At 45.6% G+C, this 13,606-nt stretch overlaps 1 protein-coding gene across 22 annotated transcripts in view; it reads right to left on the reverse strand.

Moving 5' to 3' along the window:
• ATP10D (ATPase phospholipid transporting 10D (putative)) overlaps positions 1 to 13,606 on the reverse strand; it is a 67,904-nt gene that overhangs the window by 29,507 nt on the left and 24,791 nt on the right. For all 22 annotated transcript variants that reach the window (XR_014551930.1, XR_014551931.1, XR_014551932.1 and 19 more), the window contains 6 exons: positions 13,495 to 13,580; positions 11,865 to 11,971; positions 10,324 to 10,455; positions 8,043 to 8,158; positions 5,824 to 6,076; positions 1,227 to 1,441 (listed from right to left, as the gene is read on the reverse strand). Coding sequence is in view for 19 of the 22 variants with exons in the window: in XM_083630109.1 (XP_083486235.1) it covers positions 1,227 to 1,441; positions 5,824 to 6,076; positions 8,043 to 8,158; positions 10,324 to 10,455; positions 11,865 to 11,971; positions 13,495 to 13,580 (909 nt within the window). In the remaining 3 variants the exon portion in view is untranslated. The remainder of the gene's footprint in view (positions 1 to 1,226; positions 1,442 to 5,823; positions 6,077 to 8,042; positions 8,159 to 10,323; positions 10,456 to 11,864; positions 11,972 to 13,494; positions 13,581 to 13,606) is intronic.

A 13,606-nucleotide genomic window follows, 5' to 3' on the forward strand; every position in this document is an offset into this window, starting at 1 on the left:
AAAAATACGGTATCTTCCCCTTCCCCAAAGGTGGAATGAGCCCACGCTCCTGGAAGACTCAGCTTTTCAGAAATTTTATTCATTCATAACTCAAGTGCGCAGGCCAGTTCTCCAGCATCTCACAACCGTACAACAACAAAAATGCAAATCCGTACATTGCTACAACAGCAACCAAGTACTAAATTGTTTCAAAACGTGACAAGGCAATCCGACAAATAGCTAAATTTCATCAAATGACATTTTAAAGTCATCAGAAAACCAATGATCAATCATTAAAACATAGCAAGTAGTGATAAATATAATGAACATTCCAATGTAACTGCATGCCAGTGGAGACCGAGGCTGAAAGGCTCAAAGTTCTTCCTGCAAAAAAATAATCCCTTGCTGCAGATGGATTGCTTAAAAGCATCTTGTTAAACAGCCACTGCCAGGTCACTTTTGGACTGTGAGAACTGCATAGATATGTAAAGGACCCCCGGACGGTTAAGTCCAGTCAAAGGCGACTATGGGGTTGCGGTGCTCATCTTGCTTTCAGGCCAAAAGAGCCAGTGTTTGTCCACAGACAGCTTTCCAGGTCATGTGACCAGCATGACTAAACCGCTTCTGGCGCAATGGGACACCGTGGCGGAAACCAGAGCACACAGAAACACCATTTACCTTCCCACCGCAGCGGTATTTATTTATCTACTTTCACTGGTGTGCTTTCGAACTGCTAGGCGGGCAGGAGCTGGGACAGAACAACGGGAGCTCACCCCGTCATGGGGATTCGAACCACCAACCTTCTGATCGGCAAGCCCCAGAGCCAGGGTAGGCAACCTAAGGGCTGTGGGCCGGATGCAGCCCAATCGCCTTCTCAATCTGGCCCGTGGATGGTCTGGGAATCAGCATGTTTTTACATGAATAAAATGTGTCCTTTTATTTCAAATGCATCTCTGGGTTATTTGTGGGGCCTGCCTGGTGTTTTTACATGAGTAGAATGTGTGCTTTTATTTCAAATGCATCTCTGGGTTATTTGTGGGGCATAGGAATTCGTTCATTCCCCACCCCCCAAATATAGTCCGGCCCACCACATGGACCGCTCTCAGTTGAAAAAGGTTGCTGCCCCCTGCCCCGGAGGCTCAGTGGTTTAGGCCACAGCACCACCCATGTCCCTGCATAGATATGTATGAATAGGTCAGCCAGACGCCCACACACAAGTCCCACATAGGCTCAAGGAACACACTTACAATTGGGCTGCTGAAGGCCATTTGTGTCGTGCGTGATATACTAGTTCGCAAGGCGGAGGTGGAGCTAAACAAGCGGCTCAAAGACTTTGTGCTCTGGAAATAACCCGATTTGCAGGTGGAAAACCTTGACGGACGCTTCAAAGAGGAATATGAAGTGCGTATTCCTTCTTCATCTTCTTCATCATCATAATCTAGGTATGATTCTAGCCTTTTAGCTAGACAGACAGAGAGAAAGAAATCACCCGCATGATTCTTTAAAGTAAAATAATAAATCTATGACTGGTCCCATATTCTCAACCCAAGGAATTCAATGTATTTATTAGTTCTACCCCCACCTTTCCTGCATCACGGAGCCTAAGATGGTACGAAATAAACAAATACAGCCATTAGGAGCAGCAGCTACGTGCCGCACGCCACCTGCCGCTGGTCTTTGTATTATGACCTTCGAGATACTCAACTGAACCCCCATTTTAGCATTCCCAAGTCAACAGCGAAAGCAAAAGCAAGGAATTCCTTGTCCTTGTGGACTTCCTCCCATGAATCGTACAGTTGTACCTTGGTTTTCCAACAGCTTATTTCTTGGAACATTTTGGCTCCCGAACACCGCAAACCCAGGAGTGAGTGTTCTGGTTTTCGAACGTTTTTTTGGAAGCCGAACATCTGATGTGGCTTCGGAATGAGTGCAGGAAGCTTCTGCAGCCAATCGGAAGCCGTGCCTTGGTTTTCGAACGTTTCTGGAAGTCGAACAGACTTCTGGAATGGATTCCGTTCAAGAACCAAGGTACAACTGTATTTGGCATTTGACATGGGGAGGGGGGAGTCAAAACTCAGATCTACAATCAAAGATCCTCTTCTATTTACCAAGTTACAGGATTACGAAGAGCTGCAAAACAACGAAAACAGTGACTTCCCACCTCTATTTTTTTTCTTTAATAGCGGTCGAAAATATTCTGATGTGATCATAATATTCAGGGGTTGGGTTTTTTAGCAGGAACTCAAGGGAATGGAGTTTCCTTCCCTTTTAGAAATTAAATAATTGTTTTGTTGTTGTTGTGGGATGGGGGGCTGGAACGGATATACACCCAACGCCAGAGCCAAAACAACAACAACAACAACAACAATTTTATTATTTAACCCCACCCATCTGACAGGGTTGCCTCAATCACTCTGGGCAGCTTCCAACATATACAAAAACACAAAATCCATTTATATCTGTAATCCGTACAGTTGTGGCCATTTCTAATCCAGATCAATGTCTGCTTGAGTTTATTAATCACATATTACATTTATAATGATAATAATAATATTTTTTATTTATACCCCGCCCTTCCTGGTTCAGAAAACTGGGCTCAGGGCGGCTAACAACAAATTAAAAACACTTAATTGATGCAACAAAAAACAGCATAAAATACCGTATGAAATGTGAATAACAATAAATTCAGAATTCAAAAATCAATTTAGGGGGGGAAATCCATCCAATAAACATTAGATGATCACCAGGGCTAGCTGGCTAAATTAGTCCTATTTAGGCCAGTGAGTAGACCAGGGAAGAATTAGCTGTGGGATCCCAGAGCGGGTAATCTTCATAAAAAGGGGAGGGGGGGGGAAGGAAGGGGAATAAAAGATCAGACTAAATTCAAGCTGAAAGCCAGGTGGAATAGCTCTGTCTTACAGGCCCTGCGGAAGGAAATTAAATCCTGCAGGGCCCTGGTCTCATGGGACAGAGCATTTCACCAGGTCGGAGCCATCACTGAGAAGGCCCTGGCCCTGGTGGAGGATAATCTGACTTCCTTAGGGCCCGGGACCTCTAAACTATTATTATTCATGGACCTTAAGGTCCTCTGTGGAGAATACCAGGAGAGGCGGTCCAGTAAATACGAGGGCCCTAAGCCACAAAGGGCTTAGCACTGCCCAGGGTGGGGTGGGAAGGCACTGTAGATGGGTCTGCAATAAACAAACAAACAAACAAACTTCATAGTGAGTTCCCCCACCTTTTTCTCCAGAAAAAAGCACTGATAATATTTATATGATATGTGCTTGAATCTTCAACAATGCCATCTTTTGCTGCATGCATTTCCTAGCAGTATTACTGAAACTTGTACATAAAGCTTTCCAGAGTTAAATTTCCGGCGTTCGCTTGTTTGATTTGAAACAATTTCCCAATGTGCCACTGGAGGGCATCGCCGTCTTCCTAAATGAACGGCCTCAGATACACCGGCCAGTTTACACGGGGACTGCGCAGTGAGTCATCCTCCGTTGTCATGGATTTGGTTTGTGATTTCATGCAGATTTAGGCCTTGCTGCTTGAAAGGGCAAACTTCTTCAATGATCACTGCAGAACTAGACTGATTTATAAAGTACATCTAGTACACGAATGAGCACAGCTTAATTTACCCAATACAAGCCTTACTGATAAATATATGATTGAATGGATGAAAACCTGCAGTATGCATGTTTACAGTTTCATTTCTATGGTTCCATCCTCATCAAGGTTTTATGAATTTCCTTAGCATGCACAGGGCCCCACGGCAAAGCAGTGTGAGCCTGCATGGGATAAAAAGGCATACTCCACATTTTAAAGAATTTTGTGTTTACAGGCCCAAAATGCCTGTCGCTTTCTAGCGCATCCTTTTATACAGACTACAAGTAATGAGCACAGAACATGAAAAGGTGGACTAAAAAGTGGACTACCAAAGAGATGCCACGGGGGCTATAATAAGATGCTCGTCACTGGCTCCCAATACGTTTCTGAGCACAAATCAAAGTGTTGGCACTGACCATTAAAGCCCTAAATGGCCTTGGCCCAGTATACCTGAAGGAGCACCCCCACCCCCCTCGTTCAGCCCGAATACCACTGAGGTCCAGCTCCGAATACCTTCTGGCAGTTCCCCCACAGCAAGAAGTGAAGTTACAGGGTACCAGGCAGAGGGCCTTCTTGGCAGTGGCACGCTCCCTGTGGAACGCCCTCCCATCAGATGTCAAGCAGATAATGAACTACACAACTTTTAGAAGACACCTGAAGGTAGCCCTGGATCAGGTAGTTTTTAATGTTTCATGTTTTATTATGTTTTTACCGTATTGGCCTGAATATAAGCCTCACTCCCCCCCCCCCAATTCCGACCGTGAAAAGTTAAAGTGCGGCTTAAATTTGTGACCTTACAAAAATGGGCTTTTACGATATCGCTGCTGAAACAGACATACTGGAAAATGGAACGGGTGTGAGTGCCTGTAGAATTTTAAGGGAGTGGATTATATTCAGGTATTGTCTTTTTTTTTTTCTTTTACCCCCTTGAATTTTAAAGGAGCAGCTTATATTCAGGTGCGGCTTATATTCGGGCCAATACGGTATATGTGTGGGAAGCTGCCCAGAGTGGCTGTGGCAACCCAGCCAGGTGGGTGGGGAACAACAACAACAACAACAACAACAACAACAACAACGAGACAGTTGATACTGTTTAAATGTATAGGACAGAAAGCCAAGAGCTGCTTTAGGCACTTCCCAAGCATTGCATACGCCCAATGTGATCTTTAACCACCCCTACACCCGCAACAACAGCATGCTTGATCTATGGGACACTGCAAACAGCTTCTGTTATTCCCAGGGGGCACTTTCAAAAGTCCCACTGGACACAAGGAACCAGTATTGTGGTTCCTTCAATTCAGACTAAAGGCAGTGCAATCATCAGCGGCGGAGCAAGCCAATCAATCGGGTGCCTGGGGTAGCGCGCGTGCCCTGTGCCCAGAGGCGGGGCCAGCCACTCGTGGGGGTGGGGCGAGCCGGGGCAGGATGCTCCGTGGGTCCTCCAAGGAGTCTGCCTGCCTCCTCCCACTCAGCCGCCCTACAGCTGAGGGGGAGGTGGTGGGTGGAACATTTGGGGCAGCGCGGAGCCTGCGGGCGCCCAAGCCACCGCGTCACTCCCAAGTGCAACGCGTGGCTCGAGCGCACTGCAGGCCCCACTGTGAGTGCCGCCCAGCATTTGTCACCCCCCCGAGTGGTGACACCCGGGGCGGACCACCCACACCGCACCTCCCTTCCTCTGCCCTTGGCAATCATGTATATATACACATGCAGAACTAGGGGTCAACAGCCTAAACCTTAGCCTCCTTTACTCAAGAGGTTAGTAACACCGCTTGCAGAATTACTTCCTTCCAAGTAAGAATATTAAGGAATGCAGTTTCCTAGACCGTTAGTCTAGGAAAAAAACAACTCAGAAGTATAGCCCACTGGGGGGTTTCCTTCCAAGACTACCGTAGATTCCGGCGTATTAGGCGACTGGGTGTATTAGACGACCCCCCAAATTGGCAGCTGCCAATTTGGGGGGTCGTCTTATAAGCCCAGTCTTATACGATGGGCAGCAGCAATGGGTGGGCTCTGCGCCGGGAAAAAGCCATACCCGGCGTATAAGATGACCCCCGACTTTTTAACCTCTTTTCCGGGGTTAAAAAGTCGTCTTATACGCCAGAATCTACGGTACTTGTAGAATTGCAGCCTTAACAAAGTGCAATCTTTTGCACTTAGGTGTAAGCCAAGTGTGTTTAGGATTGACGCCCGAGACTGCAGTCCTGGTACAAAAGCAGCTTTCTCCCACAGCCTTACCGTTCTCTTCATGACCATATTCCATCCCCGCAATGCTGCATCTTCGGAAAACCATTTTGTTCTCAGTGAGGGTTCCGGTCTTATCAGAGAAAACGTACTCAATCTGCCCAAGGTCTTCGGCAATATTCAGCGATCCACACCGGATCCCGGTGTCCGTCGGTTCATGGTACAAATCAAGATCATTCCGGATAAAATAGATTTGCCCCAATTTGACAAATTCAATGGAGACATAAAGAGAAATCGGGATCAAAACCTGTCAAGGCAAGAAGCGGATTTAGTATGGCTTGCTCACGAGGTCAGTACACCAGAAAATGAACCCGAAATCCTAATATGAGGGGGTAAGGTTGATCCGACAGGGATCACTGAGACTCGGCGGAATGAGACTCGTGACTGGAGTCGATTAGCGGAAGGGTGTATCTTGCTAAAAATCAACAGAAGAGGGACAGTATGGCGTTATCAAAAATAAGTCATCCTAGACCAACTACATCTGTTGTTTCGATAGTTACTGGTTTGGCAGACCGTGAGAAGGCTGTGGGCATAGTGTATCTTGATTTCAGCAAATCATTTGAGAAAGTCTGTCATAGGCTTGCCAAGATTAATGTTAGGTTAACTTACAGCTGGTTGAACAACGGCACCCAACTACTGCTTGTTAATAGCGCTACATTAACTTGGATAAAGGTCCCAAGTGAAGTGCCACAGGGTTCTTTAAGTGACTTGGAAAAGGATGTAATAGAATAATAATAATTTTTTTTATTTATATCCTGCCTTCCCCAGCCAAGACCGGGCTCAGGGCAGCTAACACCAGATATAAAAACAATTGATTGAAATACAACTTAAAAATAAGATTAAAATGCAACATTAAAATGCAGCCTCATTGCAGTAGAAACTCAAATCAAAAACTTTTTTTGGGATGAAAACGTCAAGTCTTCACCAAGGCCAACTATCCAGACTGGTCCTACGTGGGCCAGAAAAAAGCCAGGGAAGTCCCCAAATAGGAGTTCCATCACAGAAGAAAGGAAAAAGGAAAGAGGGGGAGGGGATCAAGTTGATTCCAAGCCAAAGGCCAGGCGGAACAACTCTTGTCTTACAGATCCTGCAGATGTTTATCAGATCCTATAGCCAGATGTTTATCAAATATGCAGCTGATACAAAGCTGGGACAATTAGCTTGGCAGTAGACAGAACCAGGATTAAAATACGAACTCAGACTGTTACCCAACTATGATGTAGGTGTCTCCCGACTAATGCGGGGGTTACGTTCCCAGGTGGTGCATGTAGACGTGAAATCACGTATAGTGGGGAACACTGTCTGAAAAGCCTGTAAACATCATCAAAACCTCTGGGAACCCTTGAAAAACACTTATTAAAAATGGGCCTGAAAGCTTGGTGCAAATGCTCCTGGATTGGTAGTTGGTTTTTCTGCTCTTTTCAGGCTGTTTTCGCCGTTTTCGCACTTAAAATAGATTGATTTAATTATTTCCCGGCACTGCACATATACGCGCGGGAGTCAACTGCACGTAAGCGAGGAGATCTCTGTATATGCAGAGTCCTGAATTTAGCTACAAAAGAACAACGAAAACAAGTAGAGAATGTATAAAAGATCTAGGCCAGGGATTACCGTTGTGGTGTCATCCAGATGTTGTCGACTATGAAACTTATAGGTGATACAGCCATCATTCCTGCCCATTGGCCATGCTGCCTATGGCCAACTGCAGCTGTAGTCCACAACATCCCAAGGGCAGCCCATTGGCTAATCCTGATCTAAGCATCTCAGCTGATCCTAAGTTGACTATGAGCCACCTATATAACATGAGTGCTGAAAAAACACTAATCCAATTTTTGGCTGCTTTTCCAGAAGCACAGGGCCCAGATCATTTGAGGCAGTAGTTCCGTTCTATTTATAATTATTATTATTTCTGTACTTCTCAGTTGCATCCAGAGTACTGTCTCTAGGTTCAGTGCGCCACATTTTAAGAAGGGCGCGGTGAAACAAGGGGGTTTCCAGAGGGTTGGATGGCCATATGTCAGGGAAGTTGCACCTTGCATTACAGATCCTGCACTGAGCAGAGAGGGGCTGGACTAGACAAGCGCCAATGTCCCTTCCACGGTTCTACAATTCTTTTAAAAAAGCTCTGGAACACACCTACTAAATTCAAGTTACTTTGGCTTTCTAGTACAGTAGTATTAAAGAATGCAGCACCAACCAAACCACAAACTTACCTGCAATAAAATTATCATTGTCCAGAACATAAAAAACGCTCCCATTGCTGGAGCAATTTGCTTCCCGCTACTATAGAGAGGTGGGTCTGGATGGGCACCTAGCCAAAACCCGTGACCTGTTTAAAAAGAAGATAAAGAATCCATTAACAAAATCAAAACTATGAATGGCACTGTGTTCCAAGGCAGTGACCAAAGTAGTACAGGCTTCCCCAACCTGGTGCCTCCTCCAGATGTTTTGGACAACTCTAATCACGTCCTGCTGATCTGGAGGGCACCAGGTTGGAGAACGCAGACAACAAAGTTATCAATCAGCTTCTAAACTGCCCTGGCTTTATATTTTAAAAATCATCTAAAAAATAAGCTGATGAAGGTTGCAATCCTATACATAAAAGTAAAGGTAAAGGTACCCCTGACTGTTAGGTCCAGTCGTGGACAACTCTGGGATTGTGCGCTCATCTTGCTCTATAGGCCGAGGGAGCCGGCGTTTGTCCACAGACAGCTTCTGGGTCATGTGGCCAGCATGACTAAGCCGCTTCTGGCGAACCAGAGCAGTGCTCAGAAACGCAGTTTACCTTCCCGCCGGAGCAGTACCTATTTATCTACTTGCACTTTGACGTGTTTTCGAACTGCTAGGTGGACAGGAGCAGGGACCGAGCAACAGGAGCTCACCCCGTCACGGGGATTCGAACTGCCAACCTTCTAATCGGCAAGTCCTAGGCTCTGTGGTTTAGACCACAGCACCACCCGCGTCCCCCAATCCTATACATGCTCCCTTGTTAAAAAAACCCTCACTAGATTCAGCATGACTTTTTTCTGAGCAAAAATGCCTCAGAGCACACAGTACTATTAACTTGCTATGCTTTCAGAAACCTATAACACATTCAGATGCTGTACATTTAAAGCAAACATCCCCCCCCAAAAAAAAGAATCATGGGAATTGTAGTTTACCCCTTCACACAGCTATGGTTCCTGGCACCCTTAATGAACTATGGTTCCCAGGGTTCTTTGGGGCAGAGCCGTGCGCTTTAAATATACGATGCAGGTGAAAAATCATGCAAGGCTTGTGTTATTCACTTTATTTATACACCAGCAGAACAATGAAATAAGTATTCGAGATTTCAAAGCAGCTGCAGCTATATTTACATCATCTGATGCCTTATCATTGTAACCGGTGATAGCAGGAATCAAACCTGGGAGATTCTACAGGCAAAACATGTGCTCTACGTTATGATGGCAAATGAAGCCAGTGATAGTTTCATAGCAGCCCCATCTGCATTATACATTGAAAGCAGAATCAGGCATTCAGCAAAGAACCTTGGGAACTGTAGTTTGTTAAAGGTGATATGAGAGTTGTTAGGAGACCCTTATTCCCCTCACACAGCTGATTTCCTAGAGGTCCCTGGGAAGAGGGACTGGCTGTTAAACCACTCTTGAGAACTGTAGCTGGGAACAGAGGCCTCCTAACAACTCTCAGGACCTCTAGCAAACTACAGTTCCCTGGACTCTTTGGGGAAAATCCGTGACTGTTAAAAGTGGTACAAGACTACTTCCAATGTATGGTGCGGATAAAGGTAAAGGTAAAGGGACCCCTGACCATTAGGTCCAGTCATGGCCGACTCTGGGGCTGCGGCGCTCATCTCGCTTTATTGGCCGAGGGAGCCGGCGTACAGCTTCCTGGTCATGTGGCCAGCATGACTAAGCCGCTTCTGGCGAACCAGAGCAGCGCACAGAAACGCCGTTTACCTTCCCGCCGGAGTGGTACCTATTTATCTACTTGCACTCTGACATGCTTTCGAACTGCTAGGTTGACAGGAGCAGGGACCGAGCAACGGGAGCTCACCCCGCCATGGGGATTCGAACCGCCAACCTTCTGATCGGCAAGTCCTAGGCTCTGTGGTTTAACCCACAGCGCCACCCGCATCCCATGGTGCGGATATGGCCAGTGTAAACCATACAACTAAAAACGGCGCTTCAGAATAGAGCTCTCCATAAACGGGAGTCAAATAGAGGCTGCTTAGGATGCAGATCGAACCTCTATTGTCCCATCTGCAGTGTTGAAATAAGAATCGGTTGCCAGTCTGGTCAACTTCTGTGCATGGAATCCCAGTGGGGAGAGGCGCCATTTTGCTTTTCACCTCAGGCAACGTAAGGTCTTGGGACCCAAAAATAAAAATAAAAACGCTAAACTCCATTAGAAAAACCCTTAAAACATAGAGTCCTAAACAGACGTATAGAGAGAGAATATCCTATTTTGTAGAGTGGATCTTAACTCTTCACTTACCCACGGCCCCTATAGAGCACATCACAACTAGAAGCAGAACACACCAGATGATGTCTTTGTTTACGCTCTTCTCTAGCTTACTTCGCTTGTACCGAAGCCCTGTGTTGTTTAACATTGCCTTGGTTTCGTGACCTTTCGACAACACAAAACACGTCAGAGCTTTTAATGCAAACTGAAACAATTAAAGCTGTTCCCCGCCAAGGATAGACACTGGTTGTGATAACTTTTGCAAAGTTTGGCACCCGAGTCCCATGATGCTTACTAGATACAAATGGCCGCTTGGACTGGAGAAGGGTGGAGGAAATCCCAAGGGCCAAAATTCCCTACTTGGACGCTTGATGGTAGCTACGCAGAGTCAGCATATAGCCAGCCAGGCAGAAATCAAAGCTGCAGAAGGCCTGTGCTAGCTTAAGGAAGTAGTTTGAGTTAAATAATGGGCTGGGGAGGAAGTTGCTTCTGCAGCCAGTCACACCGTGTCATCTGCACCAGACTGAGTGCTTGGGCTTTCCAGTTGCCCATTGCTACTCCCATTTGACCAAGAAGTAAAACAAAAACCAAAACCTGGATGCTATGCAAATAGGAGCAGGCTCTGTTCCCAGTGGCTCCTTGGAAAGAGGGCATTTTTGTTTATGGTGCCCTAGCTGTCAAACACACACACACTCTCCAGGGAGGCTAGCCTAGAGCCTAAGACATTAACGTCTGTTACATGCCTGGCAAAATCCTTTTTATTTCCCAAGGATTAACAACTTTGCAATTGTTGTTTTTTTTAACCCACTATGATAAAATGATAGCACTGTGTTTTTTATTGCTGTAAACTGTTTTATGGCTATGAAATGCCCAGGACATTTTGAACTGGAGGGGGGCACAGGAATGTTTTAAATACTGATCTTTATATAAAGAATTCTGTGGAACAACTGGAAGGAGGGGAAATTGATGTGAGGAGACACTGATTTTAGGAGTCTCTGCTATTTATTGGACGTCCCTTCCAACCTTCACTTGGCATCATAATGGATTAATCCTCTATATTTAACAGTTACACCCCTAGAATAGACTTTATGGCACGAAGTATTCGGCTGCACCCAACCAAATCCTTAGAGCGTTATTTTTATTATTACTTATTTTTTATTAAATTTGTGTCCCACCTTTCATCTGTGGATCATGGCGGTTTGCGACGTAAAATTACAATATGAAAATCATAAAACACATAGCAAAAATAAGAACGATGACAAACCAATAATCCACCCTCCCATTTAAAAAGGGCATCAGATATCAATCAACCCCAAGGCCTGGAAGAAGAGGAACATTTTTGCCTGATGCCTAAAGATATGTAATGAAGGCACCGGCCAAACCTCCTTGGGGAGAGCATTCCACGGGAGTAGAATCCCCTGAAATTCATTGGCATAAATTAGCTGTGTTTATCATTTCAATGGGTTTACTCTGAGTAACATTGCGGACAACACTTTGTGTTTTGCCAGGGATGGCAATGAACGGCTTCATTTCTCAGGCCCTGCAAACCAGCGATATCTAGCCAGGCCACTGACCTGCGTACACCACAATGCCAACAACAACTGTTGTATTTCTGATGGTGCATCCTCTCATCAGCAAGTTGTCCTTGCTCAGGCCCACTCGTTCATTATCTGGGTGCTCCCTGTAAAGACAAATCCAGCTCAAGATGCACTCATGTTCACAAAGGCTCCGCAAACACTGCCAACACCCACGGACAAGACATTCAAAAGAATATATCCTAGAGCACTCTTTGACAACCTGGTGCCCTCTAGATGCTGTTGGGCTGCACTAGCTAGGACTGATGGGACTTGCAGTCCAACCTGTGTCCGAAATTAGCCAGACACCAGACATATTTTGCTTTCAACCACTTGCAACCAAGTGCCTGGGTGCTAGGACATTGCCACCATCTGGGGATCATTGGATCTAGACTGTTTTCATCGACGAACACGCCACCTTGTAGAATTCTATCAGCTATATTTTATCTGCACAAACGGAATGAATTTCTGGAACCAAATGGCTTTTTCTGTGCAGCCTGAGCAGGAGCAGAGACCTTTAAGATAAAGAGGTCGGAATACAACAAAATATATGTGGACTGTCCCAGGATCAAGTGACTTTCCTTCTTTCAGTTCTCAAAGCTGTTAACCCAGTTCAAGGTTGCCATCTGAACTAGAACCAGAAGTTTAACGGAGAATCAATCGCAGTCAGCCCATCATTTGAAAAACACGACTTTAGAGCTGTCTTGCCCCCAAATGGCAACTAAACATTCTGTTTTGGCGACTGCAACCTTGGCTTCAGGAGCCATTTGTTGCCTAGATTATATATCTGATTTTCAACAAATTTGGAAGACACAAGGATGGTGAAGGCTGTCCTAGAGCATCTCACCTGCATTGAAAACATCTCCAAGTGAGGAGGCTTGGTGTGTTTGGGCTAGTGATTGAGAGGAAAGCCTGACAAGGGCACTTTCAGTGCAATCCCTCATTGGTGTTTGAATTGTAATACAGTGGTACCTTGGTTCTCAAACGTAATCTGTTCCAGAAGTCCGTTCGACTTCTAAAACATTCGAAAACCAAGGCGTGGCTTCCAAGTGGTGCAGGCGCCCTGGAAACAATAGCTGACAACCGCATCGGACGTTCAGCTTCCGATAAACGTTCCAAAACCAGAATACTTACTTCCTGGTTTTTGGCGTTCGGGAGCCGAGATGTTTGAGTACCAAGGCGTTCGAGAACCAAGGTTCCACTGTAAATCAAATTCATTGGCATACGGTGTCAGGCCGTGATACAAATACTTTGATAATGTAGCCTAATAATGTAAAGTTGCTAATAAGCTTTCCAACTTCAAGCTAGGAGCCTCCCTTGACTCTGAAGCCGAGGGCTTTCCATGGGATCAAGAGCTTGCATAGCTGGCAAACAAGATTTGCCAGGAAGCCACTTTGACGAAGGAGTGAAGGCCCAAAAATTTGTCCGTGAAGGCAATCTGCTGTCAAGTCACATCCCATAACCATTTGTGCCTCCCACCCCAGTCACCTCTGCAAGGGGAATAATCAATAGCCAGAAAGTGGCTAGGTATGGCCTGGAGACTGCTAGCTGCTCCTCTTTACTTTAATACGAGTGTTTTAATATTTTATCAAGCAGAGAGAGCAGACAGAGCTTACCCCAAATTACTTACATAAACCCCCGGAACCTGGTAAGATCATTGTTTGGCGCCTCACACTCTATCCTGCTTGCGAAATTTTCCGGATCAACTTCAGTTTCCTAGATACAAATTGGGGGGGAGGAGA

Source organism: Podarcis filfolensis, assembly GCF_964270895.1.
Source record: "Podarcis filfolensis genome assembly, chromosome: 9".
Taxonomy (NCBI): Eukaryota; Metazoa; Chordata; class Lepidosauria; order Squamata; family Lacertidae; genus Podarcis; species Podarcis filfolensis.